Raw genomic sequence first — 23,178 nt, 5'->3', positions numbered from 1 at the left:
TTAAACATATTTTGACATGTTTGAGAAGTTCAGAAGCAGTCTCAATAAAAAATGCGAAAAATATTATTAATAAAGACAATATTCGAAATGATTTAAATTTCATCGACGAAAATTTTAAAATAATACAAATAGCGTTGACAAATTTACAAAAACGCGATAGATCCATAGTCGAATCATTTCAAATATTTGATGAAGTAAGGTTAGTAGTCAATTGGAGTATGAGTTCACCTATACAAAATAAATTAGAAGCAGTCATAGCTCGCAATCCGGATATTGATATTATCAGGACGTTTTCAGAACAAATCGCAAGCGGTTCAGCAACTGACGATATTTTAATTTGGAAATTTGCCCCGCTGACATCAGTAGAAGTTGAACGGACGTTTTCGACATATAAATGGATATTAAATGTTAAAAGAAATAGATTAAAGTTGGCAAATATGGAAAAGATTATCGTAATTTATTTCAATTCCACAGAAAACGAAAATGCCATTTCAAATGTTGAAGAAATTGATAGTGAGAATGAAGATGACGATTGAAGGAAACAAACTTTTTAATTCAATCGTTCGTTCGTTCGTTTTCTGTCGAATTGAAATAAATTACGATAATTACTGTTTTTATTTAATGCAAAGGATAAATTAAATATTAATCAACAATGTTAAATTTCATTATGATTATCATGTGCTCTTAATTGGTGCCCGATAAATGGCAATAGGCTCGCCCCCTATATGCGACTCAAACATAGCTGGAGTGGGTATTTTATACTTCTGCCTACCCCTTCGGGGTTACAGGCGTGATGCTATGTTTTCTAATGGTATTTCTCTGATTATGTTGTTAATTAACAAATGATTATTTTAACTTGTTGTCTACATTGTATGAACACTTTTATTCGTAACTGAATGCTTACACGTTTTACAATAATAAAAAAATATTTAAAGGACCAATGTTTTTTATTTCTTCCATACTTTTCACTTTAGAAATGATAAACATTTAAAATATATTACTTATGAAATAATTGTTTTCTTTTATAATACCAGTATAGATAGAAAATATCCGAAATCCCGCAATCCCGCAATCCCGCCGGGCGTATCCACACTAATATAATGTTTGAGGTCGTTGACCCTAAATTGCACTACCTATTCCGATCATTGCTCATCACATAGGACGTGGATTTGTGAACTTTTTGTGAAGAAGTGTTAAGTGAGTGAAAAATTGTCTCAATTATTCAAAAGCGAGTGGACCGCGTATTTATCTGTCAAATCAGTGAAGTGATAACTCAATGTTTCGCGCCGTGCGTTTTCAATGTTTACGTCGGTGTTGACTGAAAGCTGTCAGTGCAGTCCCATAGGATGTAGCTAGGGGCGGCTATGCCCCGCCTAGAAACCACCCGTGAATCGACGAGAACGTAGTGTAAAGTTTGGGCGCGAACAGTGAAAATGACGGAGCCACCGGTCAAGGTGAAGACGGAGCGGCCCGACGAGGCCGAGATCAGGGAGTTGGCCGCCAAAATGGTGGAGGCGAATAAGGCCAAGGCGCTGGCTGCCTCGGTCGCTGCGGCGCGGCCTCCACCTGGCTCGCTGGTGGGCGCGGCGCCGCCGGGCCCCGGCGGCCAGATGGGCATCCTCAACTTCCTGACACGTAAGCCAGGCGCGTCGGGCGCCGCTGCCGCGGATCAGCGCCCAGCGCCTGACGCCGAGAAGAAAACACCGGCGCCGGACGAAGCCAGCTGGAAGGGCCACTTCGGCTGGGACATGCTGGGCAAATGCCACATCCCGTACATCTACCGGTCGGGGGAGAAGTACGTGGCGGTGCGCATGGTGGAGATCAAGCTCCTTAACAAGTACCTGAACTATTTGCACGCGGACATCTACTCGTGCACCTGCATCCGCAGCTACTACATCACGGAGATCGAGGCGCGGCTGCTCAACGAGATCAACAACCGGCACTGTGACGGCCAGTTCGGCCGGGAACCCTTCACGCAGAAGGACCTGGTTGTGAGGCTATCAGATGCCTATGAGTTCTATAACTTCTTAGACGTTTGTTACAATAAGTTACTCCATGGAACGACAAATACTAAGGACAAGTGTGGTTTCATTAGGATAAATAAGGAGTCAGTGGTTCCATATACAGTGCGGGACGGTCAGAAGTTTGTTCCTCTATTTTACTTTGAAGGTGAAACAGACAATTTGAAATTGAAGGCGGACCAGTTGAAGGGGTGGGATCTATCGTACCTGAAGTTTTGTTGTAAAGTGCAGGGGATTCGAAATGAATTGTTTGCCAGTGAGACATGTTCGGTGATCAGCCTGTCGGATATCAAGAGTTACTTCCCACCTGGAACGGAGTTTGAGGAATACTGGCCTAACAAAGTTGTTGACTCACAACTCCTGATCTCAGCAAAAGGTGAGATAGTTTTAATACTTCAATATTTTTATTATTGGTGGAAAATGTTAACTGATTATGTTAACAACTTTTTCTACCTATTAATTGAATTATTCATCCAATTTAGGATATCCTAGAAAACTTTTTATTCTATATCTTCATCATCATCTCCCTAGGGATGTCCTGTTTTTCAAGGGATTGTGGTTCTGTCCTGTGGTTCCCTAACCTGAAGATTTAATAGAAGTGGCTATACTTATCAGATTTTTTTTAATTTAAACATTATTTAAAACAAAAAACAAACATTAAAAATAGTAATAAAAAGTATTTTTTATTTGAAGAATAATTAATAATAGGTGATACAAATAGTGAAAAGATTATTAAATTTCTTATTGGAATCAATAGCATTTACAGTTCTCTAAAATAATAGGTAGGTATGTCAAGTCTAATAGGTAAAACTAAAAGTTCTTAATCTAAATACAAAGCAGTAAAACTATACCAAAGATGAGGCTATTAATAAATTACCATAACATTGGTGTTAATCCAAATTACATATAAGGTTGCCTTATTTCTCTGTGTGTAATATCCCACTAAGACTAATATTAATTAAAGAAAAATCTGTAAACATCTAGAAACAGATTACCTATTTAAATTTTAAAATTGCATTTGTCTTAGGTATTTCTTGAATTTTCACTGATTCACTGATTAATTATTATTATTGTACAATTCATGGAACAAACAACATCAGGACCTGTATGCCAGGATCAAAGCAAATTGAATTTCAGTGTCTGCTTACCCTAGTGGGAAATAGACGCGGGTTTATGTACCTACACCTATGCATAAATAATAATATAGCTACATTTATTTGCGTGGATAAGTAGTAGATACTATTATTTAATAATTAAATAATATTTATTTTTCAAGGGATAAATTATGACACAAAACTCCCATTATTTTCTTAATTATTACACTGCACAATCACCAGCATGAAATAATAATAACTGTTAATAGGAATTGGGATTGAATAAATAAAAATTAATTGCTAATAAGAATAAATATTAAAAGCACACAATTTTAAAATTCATAACAATTGAAGTCAACAAGTGAAAAATATATTATTATGTACATACAGAATCAGAATCAGAATCATTTATTCAACGTAATTATCATGGATAAACTTGTTGAAGGTCAATGTAACATTTTTGAATTTACGTCATTTCGCAAGGTGTTATGGCTGAGGAGAAGAAATGACAAGAAACTGCAACAGCAACACATCTTTTAAATCAATGAGGGTACATTACAAGTTATTTAATAACTAGAGGAACACATTCAATACCAGACATTTTTATCATTTAGGTAATCATTAATCTTATAATAGGCTTTTTTACATAAAGTAAGCTTCACGTGAGCTTTAAATTTGTTCTCTGACAAATTTAAAATATTATCTGGTATTTTATTGTAAAAACGTATACATAACCCCAAAAAAGATGAATTTAATTTACTTAATCTAGAATTTTGAACAACAATTTTATTTTTATTCCTTGTATTGTAAGTATGCCTTTCACAGTTTCTCGGAAGGAGAGATACATTTTTACGCACATACATAATGTTTTCATAAATACACTTCTCATCAAAAAAATCGAAACACTTCCGTTTTCATTGTTTCTGTCCGAATTTAACACAAAAAAGAATTCATACGATGAAAAAAAATACATAAATGTATTGCTGGCAGTTTGGCCATTACAGTAATAAGCGAAAATTCTAAATTCAAAATTAGAATTTCATTTGTTTATCTTATAAACGAAATGAATCACTGTTTTGAGACAAATGTGTGTTTAGGGTTGGAGTACATTTAGCGTTTAAAAACTAAAAATTGGCGCCTATCCTTAAACTTTTTGTTTTTTATTTCAATACTGTGACTTTGGGACGTCTGAAAAAAGGTTTTTTTTCTAAAACGTATGGATACTTCGCCCACAGAAGCCGCCCAAGTTGTGGCATTGCTGGATTCTGGCCTTAGTCAGCGTGTTGTGGCTGCAAGACTGCATCTAAGCCTGTCATCTGTTCATAGAGTCTATAAACGTTATCGGGAGACTGGTTTGTTCACGCGCCGTTCAGGATCTGGCAGGAATCGGGTCACTTCTGAGCGAGATGATCGATTTATTGTAACAACTTCTTTAAGAAATCGACGCCTTAACGCTTTTCAACTGCAGCAGTGGCTTCGTGTTGTACGAAGGGTGGCTGTAAGTGACTCTACAATTAGAAGAAGGTTGAAGGATCGTGGACTGGTACCGCATAAGCCAGCAAATGGGCCGAAATTAACTGCAGACCATCGAAGAGCGCGCCTTATGGAATGGCACGTGAGCACCTAAATTGGTCATACCTACAGTGGAGCAAAGTTCTCTTTTCTGATGAGTGTAAAATTATGCTGTATGGTAACGACGGAAGGAACAAGGTCTACAGAAGAGACGGAGAACGCTATGCACAATGCTGCATTGAAGAAAAGGTCAGCTATGGTGGCGGTTCGTGGACGGTTTGGGGAGGAATCAGCGCCGACGGTAAGACAGAGCTTGCTTTCGTGTCTGGGCCACGTCTGCCTGCACTAAACTGTCATCGGTACGTCGAAGAGTGTCTCGAGCCTCATGTGATGCCCTATGCACATTTTATTGGCAACGGCTTCATATTCATGCACGACAATGCTAGGGCTCACACCGCGGGCGTCGTACGAGATTATCTTAACGAAGTCGATATCTCTATTATGGAATGGCCAGCAAGAAGCCCGGACATGAATCCCATTGAACATCTGTGGGATGAATTAAAGAGACGAATTCGAGCAAGAGATCCTGCCCCAGAAACACTTAGCCAGCTGCAAGATGCAATCCAAGAGGAATTGGACAATATACCACAGCATGTGATCGTGACTCTCATCCGATCGATGAAGAACCGTATGGAAGCAGTAATTAGAGCTCGGGGAGGGAATACAAGTTATTAAATAAACGTTTTTTAGCTTTTTTTTTCATTTACGTGTGTTGTTTTATCCATTTCCTTTATACTCCATACGGAATAAAAATGACTCATTTAACAAAATACGAAACCTATGAAAAATTCATTTAAATTTAGAACATTAACATTAAGATTTGATAAGCTCATATTACTCACTATTAAACGACATTTAACATTTATTCCTAAATGTACACATTTTTCTGATAATCCTGACAAAACGTAAACTTGCAAGGTGTTTCGATTTTTTTGATGAGAAGTGTATATTGACTTGCGACCGTCAGTATATTTATTTCTTTAAACAGCTCCCTTAAAGAGTCCCGACAACGCAGATTATAAATAGCGCGAACTGCCCTTTTTTGAATAATGAAAATAGTTTCTACATCAGCGGCTCGACCCCACAATAAAATACCGTAAGACATTATGCTGTGGAAGTAGCTGAAGTAGACAAGTCTAGCAGTGGGTACATCTGTGAGTTGTCGGATTCTTCTGACGGCATATGCTGCTGAACTTAGCTTGCCCGCTAGTGATACAATATGTGGGCCCCATTGAAGTTTTGAATCTACAGTAATTCCTAAGAAAACGGTGTGTTCAACAAAATCTAGTTTCTCGTCGTTAATTTTAATGTTATTATTTACTTTCTTTACGTTTGGTAGAACAAATTTAATACACTTCGTTTTCTTAGCATTTAGAACTAGGTTATTTACTGTAAACCAGCTTAGAACCTGCGACACAGCGCTGTTTGCTTCGTCAAGTTCCTCTAACATTCTATCGATTTTAAATATAAGAGAAGTATCATCTACCTACCAATACCTAATGTGAATATCGAATTGAATAAGCTCACTACTATATTTCCAATGGGGCTAATCAGAGGCATTCAGAGGTACATCCATCACACAATAAACTTTTTACTTTGTTACCACACACATCTCACAGAGCTTTCTGTTAGGGGTGACCTGTGGTTCTTAACTGGTAGTCCGCTGACCCCTAGTGGTTCCTGCAACTTCCCAAAGTGGTCTGCGAAGTCATTGATCATCAAGATGATAAGAATTTTAATATAAATCACAATGAGTGCCGCAAATATCGCACTAAGTTTTAAAATACCTTTTATTAGGTACCTATGAATAATTTCATAATATGAGTTTTATTCATAGGACAGAATTCCAATATCTAATACTTATTAATGTTTATTACCACCAAATAGTTGGTGGTCCATGGCATGTCAACAACTCCTGAACAATAAAAGGTTGAGAACCACTGTCTTAGACCAACATGTTAGCTGGTCAATAAAATGGTATAAATATGAAAATTACGCAATGTCTTGTAAAACTATTATTTGACAACCAATAATTCTCTGGCACTCGCCGACCGCTGCTACGGCACGCTTGCTTCGCTCGCTCGGCTTGTGCACTTCGCTGTTGCTATTAGCAAACTAAACAGCTTAGTAACGGTGCTAACTACTGGTAACCTAATTCAAAACTACTAACCCTCAATAAACTCTTATTTGCCTTAAATTAGTAATAACTTTAGGTCCTACCTATAATCATTCAAAGATTTCAAAGTTATAGTTTTAAAAATTATGGATTTTCATAATTATTGCGTTTTTTTATATTATACTTTCTAGTCGAAAGTAGTAGAAAGTATAATATAATTATTCTAATTGTTATTCTTATATTAAACATGGCACAAAACAATGCATGGCAATGGCATGGTAGTCTTAAAATGTGAACCTAACACAATCAAGTTTTATACCCACTGTTATACCAATATTTTGATGATTCGTAGAAAAACTGACGCTCATAATTAAGGAAAAGTACTTAAAGGAAAATACCCGAAGTTCCTTGTTTGTTCGATATGTTTGAAACGTCGTGTTTACAAGTCTACTTATTCTATGAGACTTGTTTCTACGATATTAAAAGTCCGAAGGCCAAACTCGAATACAAGAACCTTGACACATTAAGAATTATTTGCATGATCGCGGTTGATAAGGCGTTATAATTTCTCACCGTCTGCACTATCGTCAAATGCTGGATCAGCTTAGAACTTTATCTGATTGCAGTGTAAGTGGAAATTCCGCTAAACTTTAATGCGTGTAATTGTTTATATGACGGTCATTTACCTACCTGTCGGTTTAAAGTGTTAGGTAGCCCTGTTCGGAGAACGCGTGGCGACGGTTCTAAACCACTGAAATCGACTTTATTGACTTTGAATTCATGTCTGGATCATAGATAATTGATATCTCGTGGCCCCTATTATTAAATGTAAACAGATGGGGAGGAGTGGGTCCGGCCAAGTAGTTAATGCTAATAATCTACAAAAAGTTACGTCAAAAAAAAAGAGTAGTAGGTGTATATACTTATATTATACTATACACCTGCCTACCCCTTTGGGGTTATAGACGTGAAGCTGTGTTATGTAAAGTTTACTTATTTTCGATCTATTTAACTTCGTATAAGTAAGCAAACTATCAGTATTATCCAGAGGCGGAAAGACATGAGCTCTACGTACGGATTTAAAATAAACTACTCTGGGCGTCCGTCATCCCACTCGCCGCGTCAGACAGTTTACTGCGGGGCGGAAGGCAAGAGGGAAACCACTACCCTATTTGTCCCTAAAAAAGTAGCATAGAGAATGCTACACCGACAAGAGTGTGGCTCTTAAATTAATGACGATGAGTATATCTAGGTATATCTGTGTCTTACAGTCTCAGTTGTTCTTTAATTAACTGTTTTCCTCATCATCATCACGTTAGCATTATCCCGTTTTTCACAGGGTCCACTTAACTAACTGAAGCGGGTAGCGGGGTGGAGGATGTCCCATATTCCTTAAGTTAATTGGCCGAAAGTATGTGTCTAATACTGCCTAGTAGTAGGACGTAGGTATAGTCTTATGTAGCCTGTTCAAACACAGTACGGGCGAGTAGAACGTCCGCCCTATAAAACGGATAGTAGCGTCATAAAAGCACGTAAAAGTACACAAATACGGATTCGGAACCTCATATACATGTAGTGTCGTGCCGACTAGGAGTCCAAGTGGTCGGCATGGTCGAAATCGGTCGGAGATCATCATCATACATGTAGTGTTTTGTATCTGAAAAAAAAAATACAACCGTCTGCCTGAAAACTGATGGCGACCACTTTTGGGTTAGGTACATAAACAAAATATGCAACAAAAAGCAGCAATTAAAAGACATCAACTTACAGAGAGGAATACTTTACCAAAAAAAGCCATGATAGAAATCCCCAGAGTTTTTGGACTCTTTGTGTCCAAATCGTCCAAAAGCTATTTACATGTCAGCAATTCTATCATGTGTAGTAGGTATATAATATATCTAGACATACGCATTTCTTTTCCCTCTGCGTCATAACTAGATATGGCATCACAAAGTTAACTAACAGCGTCGGTTTTGTATGTGACGTTATTTATCAATTTATGTATTATGCCTAGTGCACACAGTTATTTAAAATAAAGATAGACTATTGAGCTAGTCAAAGAAGCAAAATGAACCAAGTTCCCGAGCCAACCCAAGCCAAGTAAGTTGTCGAGTTTCTGCTAGGCCAACGCGGTAAAATAAAAATCTGGCCTTTATTAATAATTGCGTTACGTACAAGCGATTGTTTGCACCGAAGAGAGACAGATGACACATTGTTTAGTCAGATGTAATAATATTTTTTTCCCAGGACAACGCCCAAATATAGTAATCGAAAAACGGATGATGTTCGGATGGGCTTACATGCGTTCGTTTTTGTAAAAATGAATTTTCATCTTGGAAAACCATTTGAAGTTCTGAAACTTCTGATGACGAAGCTTTATGGTCTTATGTATTTTTTGGCGTGGCATAATAAATGTCCTCGCCCTAATGAATAACTTTTCATATCTAGATAATATAATTATTTGGAATTTAAATTATAGCTAAAATTGTATCTTATTTATGTTTGTTTCGCAACCGAGTCAAATTAAAAATGTTATAATTAACAATTTATTATTAATTATTTAGTTGCGCAATATGTTTTTGAGCCATTTGATTGCGTAAATCACCTTAATGACCTCTATTCTTAAACTATACATGAGTACGTAGGAGAGGTTTCAACGACATTGGTATTATTTATGAAAGAACATGAAATGTTATCAGACGAAAATTATGAACTCAACATAAATTATTATTGTACAAAGCGTCTAATAAATTATTAGGTTAGGTAGGTACACCTTTCGTAGTTATGTTCTAAGATAGATTACGATCAAAAGAATTTGAGTCTAAAATTACTTTCGCCGTGTCTGCTTTAATATTTTTTACAGATTTAAAAACGATAACGGCCTTATATTTGTCCCGTTATATTGGTACAGATTTCTTACCAGCCAGAGAGAAAAGTAAAATAAAATTGGTGTTAATTAATAGCAATACAAATGTTCGGCGGCGTAGGTAATGAAGCTGATATCGAAATCGACTTTCATATTATGAAATTGTTTTCTTCGGTTTATATGATTTCGTGAAAATTTCAATAATTAATATCATAGAGCAATGATATAATAAAAATATAGAATACGTCATATTGTTAACCACTAATATTATTAAGAACTGAAATAAATTATTCGAATTCGAATCCGCTTCCAGCCTCCTGCAGACCGGAATAAAGAATCCCAAGAAAAAAAAAAACATGTAAAATGACGCCAAGACGAGAAAATTTATCAGATCACATGTAGAGCCAAGCTTCTAACTCTACACACCCTAAGTATACAAACGCTAAGTTCACAAACTCTACACGACACGTTAGGCAAAATATGGGGCTTGGTCGTTTCGTTGTTACAAGAACTATACCTCTATAACGGAATGGCAATGATCAACCAGTAAATTAATTTTTTGCCTTACGCTTAGGTGACAGAAGCGAAATAGATTTTTCACCTCATGCTCATGTGATAGTACACACAAAATACATAATAATAAGCAACTCAAGAGCCACAGAATATAAACAGCACAATCCACTTCATTACAGAAACAGAACCATTTACAATCTTGTATGGAGTGTCCGGGTTGTGGAATAGTTTAGAAGTTGTCTCTTTTAAAAGTGTGTATTTTAAATAGCTTCCCAGATTTTACCATTCGTAGTTTTCTATACTTAGCTGCAGTTTATTTTAGTCTTTCGTGGAACCCTATTCCGACAGTTAGACAGGGGTTGTGGGTTTTCATTTGCTGCATGTCTAGTCCGATCGATACAAAAAGGGAGGCTAATTAAATTACATCTCTTAAAATCGATGCGTTTTCAATTTACAGCCTTATGGACCGAATAATTTTGGTTAACAATTTAAGAACTAACTAAGTATGAATGGAGTGGAGAACTGGAGATGGGTAGAGTTGTACAGTCATGAGCAACATCCTGTACCCACTTTAGAACCCTATCGCAGTAACATATTTGACAATTAGTGAGACTTACAGTTGAATTTGTCAAAAAAGTTAATGTGACATGGTACCAAAGTGTATACATATTTAATGCTCGTGCGTGACCGTACAAAGTTCTTTACTCCCACTGCAGAGTTAGGAGAAAGACAAAAAAGATAAACAAAGTCTTCTTTACCTCGTGGAAGAATGAGGTCAAGAGCAAACCAATCCTAATTAAAAAAAAATCCTTTCTGCAAATTGTTTCTGTCCCTGGCTTCGCTCGGGTGCAATGCTGAGGAAAAAATGATATTATTTACGACATTACATTATAAAACCTCAAAAATAACAGTATTTCTCCACTATTTAATGGATGTTATTATACATTATATAAACCTTCCTCTTGAACCACTTTATCTATTTAAAAAAACACATCAAAATCCGTTGCGCAGTTTTAAAGATTTAAGCGTACATAGGGATATAGGGACAAAAAAAGCGACTTTGATATAGCCAGTTATCTTGCGGCGTCTAGAAATAAAGGGACCTTAGCGTAAGCCACGGTCAGAATCACGACATGCGACACCCGTTGTCCTACGCAATGATCGTCAAAGTTATTTTTACTCCTCCTATAATGCTTTTTTCTACTCCTCTACTTTAATCTGGCATTTAAATAACCAAAAAGTCTAATATAAGTACATACATAATTAAACTCTTTGAAAAAGTGTACGCTCTATGGCCTATAAAAGCATTGTTTACAAAGTGTAACTGTACTATAATGTCGCCAAAAAAGCATTGTTGTTGTTTTTTTTTTTTTGACCTGGAAACTGGCACCTTTACTTTGTTTGGTGCCATAGATATACTATAAAAAAAAAGTATACATTTGCCGCCATTTTCCCGCGCGTTGGAAAATAAATTGGAAAATTTTTGTGTTTCGTTTAAAATTACGTCGTCGTAGAAAAAGTATTGTATGCAACGTTGTATAACTAGGTCAAAAAATGCTCGTGGCGTCTCTTATTGCGATGTTCGCCAAGGCTCACATCGCAACTCACGCCACTCGCATTTTTTGACCCTTCTTATACAACTGTTGCATAAAATACTATTATAGCTTTTCAAGGAGCTTAGAGGCAACGGCACTCTTCTATGCTGGACTGGGAGCGAAAAAAAAAAACAAAACACGATCAGCTGCTTGTCCTTTCGGGTAAAATCCGACAAAAGGAGTGTTTTTTTTTTAACATGATTGTTATGGGCGGTAGACTGATCCCAGATAAGGTTTATCGTAGGTATCTGTCTTAGGACTTCGTGTCAACAATGGCTGCAAAGTTGTAGGTTTACTTGTGGTCTGCCCACCCCACTAGGGATTAGGGGCGTGAGTTTTTTTTGTGTAATGTTAGATTAGAGGCAGAAAAAAGTGCTGCACATAGTTTTGATGGCCCCTAACGTCGGAGCTGGGTCCCGTTACCTCAATTTGCGGTAACTAACCAACAACGGGACTTAGCGATGTTGGATTTGATAATATTTAGCACGAATTTATAGAAACTTTACTTAAATAACACTCCAGTATTCACATTCTGTAGAGTTTTAAGGTTTTTTTTTTCAAGTTTTTAGGGGTTGAATCAGGTAAAAACCCCGAGAAATGACAAATGGGGTAAATTATGAGGATTCTGTTCGAAATAGAATCTGAAGTATTCCGAGGATGGTCAAAGTCTGTTACTATAGAATATACGCATATTATACCTCAATCTTCTTCGAGAGAGAAGAAAATAACTCAATAACAAATTATGGTTTGTTGGATGTTCGTCTGCACGTCCAGAACGTTGTGTAAATTACAAACAAAGAGAACAGAAGATGACAATAGGCGGTCTTATTGCTAAGTAGCAATCTCTTCCAGTTTTCCTTCTCTGTTTACTCTTTCTCTACCGTCGGGGATACAGGCGTGTTTATGTATGTGTATATAACGTTGTCAACAGGGTCAGGATCAGGCGGTGGTCAGTGGACGCGGGCCCCGCCGGCGCCGCCGCCCGGCGTGGTGGGCTGCGGCGCGGGGGTCGCGGGCGTGGGGCTCAGCGTGTCGGCCGCCTCCAGCCGCGGCCGCCGCGCCGCCACCGCGCGGCACAGCCCCGCCGCGGCCATGCAGATGCCACACGCGGGCCTCTCGGCAGCCACTGTACAAGCTCTTGCCAATGGCTGGAGTCTGCCCGGACAGCTGACTCAGGCACAGACGCAGCAGGTCTTACGGCTTGCTCAGGTGCGTTTGACATGCTTCTGCTATCGAGTGGGCTGTGAATCTGTGAAGTGGATGGCTGACCGACCAACCTCATCGACCCTGCTGTCCGGGTTATTAACCCGCTAAAGGCTCATGCAACATGCATTAATTTGATCTGTGATTAGTGCTGCGGATTTCGGAGTATGTATTAAATCTACAATTTTAGTAAGTACAGAGACTTTGAAATGTCACGGGAGGAGGAATCCCAATAAGGCGGCAGGTCCGTTCCCGCGAGCCAATTAATATAACGTTTGGTATACTCAACTGTTTTTATACACCATAATAGTACTGTTATCTCTACTCTATAGCTTGAGAAGCTTAGTACTTATAATACGGTGTTTCCTTCAGGCGCAAGTGGCGGCGCAAGCGCAGGCAGCAGCGCGGTACAGCAACGCAGTGGCGGCCGCCGCGGCTGCGTTGCCGCATAGGAACCAGAGGACTGTACAGGTAATTAACTTGTCTAATAGTTTATTGCACACAGTATTCGTAACATAACACCAAACGTACTTGGGTAACAAGAAGAGAGTGAATGCACAACTTATTTCTGAAATAAATTTCTTCTACTACGTCGGAAGGACCTTTCAACGCAGAATGTACTTTTCGCAAGATGTACCTCGTAAAACTCGTTGAACTTCGTAAAATGTCGTTTCGCAAAATGACCATTGGAGGAGCAAGAGACCATATATCTGCTGATTTGTAAATCTACAGTAAGTCAAGAAAAAAATGTATTGATTTTATAACAATATAAGTTTTCTATGATTTTTATTTATCAAATTAATTTTGTTACGTGCTAGCTACTATAGGTAGAGTTTCATTTCTAGAGTTGCCTTTGTGATGTCAGGGTATAAAGACACCCAAGAAAAAAATGGTAATTAAACTACTAATAAGTAACTAAAACAGGTTTATAATATAAATGAAATGACGTTTTGGTGAAAAAATCTGTAGGGATGACCGTTTGTAAGCAATGCATTATGTCATTCATAGAGTCGCGACGCACACAATAGCGTTGTAACTCACGTCCGTGCGTCATTTGTTTAGAATTCCACTTATATTTAGCTAACATTGTGATTACCAATTTGAATGGATTTAAAGTTGGTATAATATAGTGTGTCTCCATGGTGTAGTGGTTAGATTGGATGTACATTCGGCTCACGATCTGGAGGTCCGGATTCGGTTCCCTACTTTCTCTTGGCTAGGACATTACAGGCTGAACAATCTGGTTGTCCAAAAATCTTCGGAAGACAGTTTAAGCTATTGGTCCCGGGCTACCAGCCCAAACACCACCAACCCGCTGTGGAGCAGCGTGGTCGAGTATATGTTAAAACTCTTTGTTGTAATCTACAATAAAAACACCAATGTTTTTATATTGTCTTATGTATGTACTTTTGTCTTAGCAGAAACTTCTCACAACGAAACTCACCACGAAATATACGTATTTACCACTGCGACCTATATTTTCTCTGCTATAACAAGTTATGCTCCATACGTCCATAGCCCGTGATCTTGACACATCGTGCAGGATTGATCGGATAGTATAGTAATCGCTGTATGCTCGCGGGTACGCGATGAAACTGCGTCGAACTGCTCCGCGATGTGGCGCATTTAAAACATGCGCGGACCAGCACTCAAACTGCGCTGCTTCTGAACTGCTTTTGGTGTGCCGAAGCCTTAAAACACTAAAAACTTCAGCAGTAATCGTTAAATTCCCTCTCGCACGGCTTCTCCGTATTGATTACATTCTTCTTTTATATTATCTATTATCCCTGCTGGGATATACACTCACGAACAACAGATTTCCACTCCTCATGATCTTTTGCTGTGGAGAGTGCCTGGACAAAACGCTATGGAGGCTTACATCTGCACACGGAAACGGCGGTGAATTGGTCATGTCCTTAGAAGACCTATAGAATGCCCATCCCGGCGAGATCTGCGCGTGGAAAAAGCAAAAGGGGCGGTCCAAAGAGACCTGGCGACGTCGGTGGACCGAGAACTAGAAACTCGGCATGCAAGCAAGCAAGCTACATAAACACACGTAAATATACGTCCCACTGCTGGCCACAGGCCTCCCTTCAATCAACCGGAGAAAGTACGGAGCATACTCCAGCACGCCGCTGCATTGCGAGTTGGTGGATGTGCAAAAGATCGTATCGTTTTTATCTATTTTTTTAAACCGATGTGAACAAAATCATTCTTAGATAAACATAACATAGCATCGCGCCTGTATTGTAGGGTACAAAGGTGTATTATACACGATTGCTATGTTATAAGTCCCGTGTAATAAGGGGAGAGTCTATTGCCATTTCATCATTAACCAGGCACAAATCCTGGAAACCACGTCATGTCAAGGATATATGATCTAAACATGATTCGAACCAGGGCAGGGATACTGCGAAGTCACGCGTTCTTTGACGTATTCTTAGATTTCCTATTATAATAAGGCTAGGCTTGACCAGAGACACCCTAAACACATACATCCTTACCTAAACTCACGCCTATTTCCCACCGGAGTAAGCAGAGACTATGGAGTTCCCTTTGTTTCGATCCTGACATACTTCTCTTGCTTCCTCCACATTCATCAATCGTTTCATACACGCACGCCGTTTCAGACTAGATCTTACTGAACCTTTACTAAGGACATCTCCAAATTGGTCGACGTCCTTCTAGGTCTTCCTCTGCCAGCCCTACCACCAACCTTCGCTTTATATACTGCCTTCGTAATCCTATTATCCTTCATCCGCTCTACGTGTCGAAACCAACTTAATATTCCCTTCTCAATCTTGGTCACTACATCGTTTTTTACACCACATCTCTCTCTTATCACACGGTTTCTCACTCTGTCACTGAATTTAACACCCTAAATGGGGATGTTTTTTTCCCCTAATGTGTTTGGTATAGCCTATAGTAGGAAGAAATGTGTTTGTTGTTGCAGTTCCCCAACAGTGCTATCTCCATGGCGATGGGCCAACAGCCGCCGCCTCCCCTGGTGCGGAGCTCGGCCAACACCAACACTATGAAGTGAGCATCCACCATTACTTGATGTTTTTATTTTAGATTGTTTACATCATCATCATAAAAAAAAACAATCATTCGGAGAGGGTTCATGGTTTTGACAAACAGTTGGTAGGTTTTATATTCCCAGAATCACATGATCCGCAAGAAACAAGCATGAGGAAATTTACTACTTACTTAATCACAGGCCTGATACGTCTGTTTCAGACGAAAACCCCGTATATACATACATACATGAGTACATATACATAGTAGTTCCAACCTATGCATGGAACTTGCAATATATGCAGTTATTTACTTCCAAACAGTACTTGTCTACAACTGGGCTGGTGTCTTGCGCAATAGAGGTCAAGGTGTCGTCTCAATGTCATCCGCACTTTTCTAGAGGCTCTTTTTGTGTGCTGAGAAAATATACTAATTATTTAAGATTAAATTAAAAAAGAATCCGTGATAGCTCTGTTCGGAGAACGCGTGACTTAGATGGTAGTGTCACTGGTTCAAATCCCGGGTCGGGCTCTAAACTAATGAATTCGACTTTATGGGTTTGAATTCACGTTTGGATCACAGATAATTGATATCACGTAGTTTCCACGACTTGTGCCCGGTTAATGGACATAAGCTTGCCTCTCTCATGGGACTTAAACGTAGCTGGCAAGGAGTGGATGTACTATACAGCTTTTAAACAACTATAATGTAAACTTACTACATAACAGCCTGTATACGTCCCACTGCTCGGCACAGGCCTCCCCTCAATCAACCGGAGGGGGTATGGAGCATACTCCTCCACGCTGCTACAATGCGTAAACTTACTATTTATTCCAAAATTAACACCCTGTTTTGGACTGTTGGTCGATGGACGGCAATTATTTACCTAAATGTATCTGTATAGTTTCATTCCAGAAGTGTAAAGATCAACGAAATTAGACATTTTCACAGCATTTAACACGGCTTGAAATTGTAAGAAGTATGAAATTTAATACGGAATATACACGTCTGACTATCCCTTCGGGTGTATACGCGAAGCCTGTATAGGCGTGATGCTGTTTTGTTTATTTATTGTAGTTATACGGCTTGTGCCCAGCAATGGGACGTATAAGGTAGTTTATGTTATGTTATAGTAGTTTTAAGCGGATGAGCCGTGCGAAAAATAAAATATTTAGGTAGGTATATAAAAATTGACGATTCAAAGTGTAAATGTGTTACTCACTGAAAAAAATATTTTTGATTTAGTAGGTTTCCAAATATATGGTGGCCTGTCGACTTGATGAACTATTAGCAAATTTTTGATTTCGTAAAAGTAGAGTTTAGAAGAGTATTTAATTAATTCGTTTAATAATGTTTGTTGCAGTGTGCCACCTCAAGTGACCGGCTCTATGAATGGCCACTCGACCTCTCACTCCGTGGACACTCGAAAGCGACTCACGCCCATACCAGACATCAACATTACTGGCAACCATACGCCGTATAAGGTGAGACAGACATACAGTCGCGAGCGTTTACGTATACACTTTCATGTCATATTCACTTTTTTGACAATTTGAAGTGTAGGTCACACTAAATGTCAAATATGTTATTGCGAGAGGGTACTAAAGTGATTACTTGTAACAAAATTTTCTTGAAATGAAAGACGCACAGAACTTCCCACGTCGACAAGAAATGTTTCACTTCATTGTCACATTATTGACACAGTTCTTTTGTAAATATTTTCTTCGTAAATGTCATCACACACACCTTCGTATGGAACACACACACTCATGCGACTTAAACATTGTTTGCGATGGGTGCGTGTATAATACATATACATCTGCCTTGTTCGTGGTACAAATCCTGATAATCACGTTCGCTTTTCCAATTCTAATTACAATTTTTCCAAAAATTTCAGGTGCAAAAAGCTCTGGTGGAGAACACGATGGTCCCGTGCATCAACGCGAAGCCCTACCAGTATACGGAGCTACTCATGACCCTTCCCGACCTGGCGTCGCACTTCTTCCCGCGCGTGTCCCTCGCCACCTGCCGCGCCATGCTCGACGCCCTCGGACTCACGCTCTATAGGCCCAACTCGTAAGTTTGTATTTGGAGGGTTGAACCACGTCTGTCAGCGCCTCGTCGCACTTTCCTATGCTTCTATCCTTTTTTGTCACTCAGGACCGTCATTTGCTAGAGCGAGAGAGCGCGATACTGTCGCGTGCAGTCGATGGGGTGCTGGCAAATGTGGATTGAGCCTAACTAGACGCTATATTTGTAAATACATTAAGTTACCCAAAAGTTATTGGAACATACTTCACCACACTCCTCTGATGTGCCTTGGCGGCTTTTGGGTTAGCCACTAGACTACTGAGGCACGGAAACACAGTCAGTCATTGAAAACTCGCATTCGTCTCTCACAGGACCCAACTCCAAGTGCTCCGCAACTCGGGCAAGTGCAAGTCTGCGGCGGCGGGCGAGAACGGTCTGGCGCTGGTGCAGATCCGCGACGTGATGCAGCACATGCCGCAGTTCAAGTACATGCTGCGCTCCGGCGCCGGCGACGACGCGCCGCACCAGCCGCACGCGCCGCGCCCCGCGCATGCGCAGCCGCCGCCGCACCAGGCCAAGCGCGCGCGCGCCAACTAGCACCCGCCCGCGCCCCCCGCGCCCCCCACGCCCTCCGCGCTGCGCCGCACCGGCCGCACGCGCAGCCGCCTCTAGTACCGGGAGAAACCTGCGACGATGCCTAGCCGGGACGGCAGGACTAGCACCCTGCGTTACAGCTGAAGACACAATATAAGCTCACCACCATACCCCGATGGCGTAGTCATAGGTATGTACAATCGCAAGATGAACTAAGTACCCACTGCTCACCGAGCTTTCTGTTAGACCAACGTGATAAGCCGTGTCGCCGTTTATAATGCGCAGCAATAATGTGCGATGTCGTCGTTTATAGAACGTGCACTAAATTACAGTTTATTACCAGGAAGAAAGTCATGACATTCCCTGACTCGCCGACGTCAGGCGAGTCAGAACCGAGATAAGCTAGAAGATTAACATAAATAAGCGTATAAACAAACTATTACTGGGAAGTTCTCATTCACCACTCAAGAGGTAAAGAACATATTCCACTGATGCTAATCCCATTCCGATAGATATAGAAGGAAGTAAACAGAACTAAATGTGTGAAACACGACCAGATGAGCCAATTTAAGAAGAGAATGCTTCCCTAATGACTGTGTGGGATGCTACACAAATGAAATCCTTTTACCATGATGGCAAGTCAAATTACAAAGATATGACATACCATTAATACGACGAAGGTTTTGAGTAATTAAGATGTTGGGAGATTGTGTAATCAAAGCTAGTGTATTCTCTTCGTGCTTCACCAGAGCTAATGATTTTATTTATTATAAATTGTAATGAGGTTAAGTGGTTGCATTTTTGGTGTTAATAGAAAATTCTTCAACAAGACAATGAATACTTGTTTTTATAAGAATCTTTAAAAGAATATATATGAAAAGTTCAGCATCAAAGCAAGTCTGAAAAACTGTTAAGCACTTGTAAAGCTAAGTAGGAACATTTAAGAATGAAAGTGAGAACCTGTGTCTTGAAACCAAGTGTTATAGGTAGTGAAGTTTTTATCAAAGTGCTGAATGTAAGTGGACGATACAGTGATGTTGAGGGCTTCCATCTACTCAGATGGTATGTGTCGCGTGTTAGGTATTAAAATGGTTCTCGGTGTGGGTTTGCCAAATCTACAATAACTCACATTTTACACAAAGACTATATCATGAACAAATTCTTAGAATCATCAAATAAGACATGTCAATTTCCATGATGTTGTACAAATTGTATAATACTATGTTGTAAATGAGCAGATCTTATTTAGAATATCTGTACGAACTATTTAATAGAAGACTGAGAAATTTATTTTTTAATTATTTCATGTATCGAATATTGAAACTGTAAGTTTAGTTTGAGTTGTTTTGTATGGAACGAGATTCGGTATTTCAAAACTTTTGTATGTTGAATGTATTTGTGTACAAAATTGTAAATAGCGGTTAGTTTGCTGCATTTATGCAGCTTTTATCAATACATTACAAATTAATATAATGTTTATAGCTCAAATGCAAGCAAATTATATAGTTATACAAAAGTTTCGCTTAATCGCGCAATAAGAGAACGCTTAACGATTGTCATCACAATGAAAGATTCACAAACTGCGGTCACAGCTCACTGGAAGTATTCTATAACAATCTCAAGTGTAAATTATATTTGTACTTCTTAAAATAGCTAAGAATAATTTGATGTTAAGTTGCCACCTCAATGACTGTACTTGGTCAAATAGTGTGAATTACTTCACACTATTTGACCAAGTACATATAGCACAAAATTTACGAAATGTACGAGTATATTGCGTGGAGCCATATGTATCTGTAAAGTTTGACAATAGTGGCATCATGCTAAAGCCAGTCGGATTCAGACGCGATATCCGTCGGCATATCCGTCATACAAAACCACGTAACTGATCATCCACCTATGCGCGCTCGCAACATAACCGGCTGGTCTTGGCACCAACAGACAATACTTGGCTGCTCTAGCACATAATACTAAGCTTCAATTCTTTATCGAATTCTGCTTCGTTATTTTAGCTACACTAGTTCTAAATGTATTTACCAGGAATGATAATTTATTTCCCGCATTCATTGTTATAATACGAATATGGTTTATAAAAAAAACCCTAACAGTTCCTGGTCATTCCCAGTGACAAAAAATGGCTAACACAATTATTATTTTGTAAGATTTTTCCTAATTGTAGGAAATTATGAACGTTAGTTCCTATTTGTAGGTATACTGACAGGGGCGGGAATTCATTTGTTGGTGTAAGGTAATTTAGAAAAATGTAAAGTTTGAAATGGTCTATAAATAGAGTCAGACGAAAACTATACAGATGGTGAAATGGGTATTGTGCAAGTTATTGTTTAAACACATGCTTAAGTTTTAATGATGTAGCAGTTATAGCACAAATACATTATGCCCGTAAACCACATCCGGGTTATTTCCAAATAGTTGATAAAAGGACACTTTCACCCATTGGTTTTACAAAAATCAATTCAAATGTTCTTTATTGTACTTACACTAAAAATCATACACAAGAAAGATAACGACCGACGCAAACTGCCAATATTTTCTTTATTACCAGCTAAAACTAAATGAAATCTCTGCCATGAAGCACCAACATTGCTTTAGTGATTTAATTCCCACTCTTGGTAAGCACCAGAGTATAATTTATAAATAACCTTAAGATCATTGTAATAGGCAAATTTACTTACATGGTTAGACCTTTACAAGCAAAACTTAGGGATCTTATATAAAACTATTTAAATATTGCAGAGCTGTGTAAAGTATGCTAAATTATTTATGACTTAGCTTTTAAGTAATCTAAGGGGGTAACTTTCAGGACTTGTAACAGATACCTATGTGACAATCTTTTAAATATCATTAATTATGATAAATATAGAGTGTGGATTTCAGTCCCACATATTGATGACCAAATATAATAGACTTTAAATAAATGTAACGCTAAAAGTTGTGAGGTTAAACCATATACATAATATACCTAATGGTGTCGATTTGGGCAACCACTAAATTAATTTAACAGGACTAACTAGCTGCATCTTTTTCTGGTATGTATTGTTAGTGAAGGACGGCACTAATTTAAGAGCTGTCAAACTAGTTAGGTCAAGTTTGTATGCGCCAGAATGGGCACCATTGTGGGTGTTTTTGAAGAATCTGTAACAAACGTTATGGTACTACCATAGAGCAACACGGACCTCCGCATATTCCAGAACCAGACTAGCACGCAGTCTCTATGATACCGAACTTTATACACATTCTTTCGAAATAGTCATGTTATCAAGTTCTCGAGAGTTACGCCTAACTATTGAATATCACAGTGTAAATCGCAGTTGTAACAACAGCTCTTCAGAATACATAATGTCGTTTGTGGAGCCATTGAATCTGTATTAAAGAAAATAAAAAGATTTCTTTTTACTTATGATTTTTAATTTGTCAATTCCCTTTTTAATACCCATTCTTATCTTGTGTGGATTGTGAGGTGGATTACCAACCTCATCAACCCTGGTGTCAGGGTTAAAATTCAGCCGCCAAAGGCCCCTGACATGACCCATACCCATTTATATTTAAGGATAAGGGTCAAAGTCGGCACTTCATTACGCTTTTCTATTAGAACCGACATTTACTACAGCGACCGCACGCGGTAGAATCGATGCGATAGCGTGCAAGCCAAAAATACTGTTCTGTGTATACTAAGCTATATACTATACATATTATTGACTCCAGGCTACGTTACCCAAAAAAATATACAATACAGAATGTTAGTGACATCGCATCGTAACGAATACTGAGGGGGATGATTCAGACCACGATTCGGAGTCAATATCAAGTGGAATTTTCCGTCGCAAAATTATTTTTTTTGTGTTTAAAATTGTTTTCAATTCTAAAACTTGCGATGGAAAATTCCACTTGATTACAACTCAATCATGGTCCAAAGTCATCCATGCCTCAAAGTTTTTTGAATAATTATGTACCCGAGCAATGAGAAAATAGGTTAATTATCACGTTAAATCTGTACCCCGCCAACTATATACCTATTTTTTGGGAACATAGCCCGGAAAGTCCGTCATTGGTCTAAATGCAATATAACAAATAGGTACGCACTAAATATACGAACATACAGAAACGAGAAATATAAATGTAGCTAAGTACATTTATTACTTTTAATAAATGATGGTTGGAATATGGATCTACCGGGAAGAGGAGACCGTGCTTGGTCCTTGTGGGGCTTACAAGCCATTTTTTAAATTTATTTTCCCGCCAACATGTCAACTAGGTTTTGGCCAAGCAAGTATTATTTTGAACTATCACAGCTCTCTTTCTTCCCTATGGCAACATTGGCCCCGATTCCTGCAGACACCGCCTAATTTTATTTTAAGTTATATCCGTCATTTTCATATCCGTCGAAAAGGAAAGGGACGGATGATTCACAGCTCTTAATTTTAGGAAGAATGAGTAAATTAATGTGTCGGGTTATTGACTGACGTAAAATTTTTAGACGGTTGGTTTAGATTTGTGCTTAAAATTGACGTGTGTTCCATAAATTTTATGCTTGTCG

The 23,178-nt window shown here is 38.8% G+C and overlaps 1 protein-coding gene across 1 annotated transcript; it reads left to right on the top strand.

Annotated features, from left to right (window-relative positions):
* Positions 1 to 1,154: 1,154 nt before the first annotated feature.
* On the top strand, positions 1,155 to 22,037 carry LOC126370541 (uncharacterized). The gene is made up of 7 exons (XM_050015442.1): positions 1,155 to 2,397; positions 12,709 to 12,986; positions 13,353 to 13,451; positions 15,934 to 16,019; positions 17,362 to 17,482; positions 17,896 to 18,074; positions 18,401 to 22,037. The coding sequence occupies exons 1-7, from the start codon at positions 1,434 to 1,436 to the stop codon at positions 18,624 to 18,626; spliced, it is 1,953 nt and encodes a 650-aa protein (XP_049871399.1). The 5' UTR covers positions 1,155 to 1,433; the 3' UTR covers positions 18,627 to 22,037.
* The last annotated feature ends 1,141 nt before the right edge of the window (positions 22,038 to 23,178 follow it).

This window comes from Pectinophora gossypiella, chromosome 11 (assembly GCF_024362695.1).
Source record: "Pectinophora gossypiella chromosome 11, ilPecGoss1.1, whole genome shotgun sequence".
NCBI lineage: Eukaryota > Metazoa > Arthropoda > Insecta > Lepidoptera > Gelechiidae > Pectinophora > Pectinophora gossypiella.
This window is presented reverse-complemented; position numbering and strand designations above follow the sequence as displayed.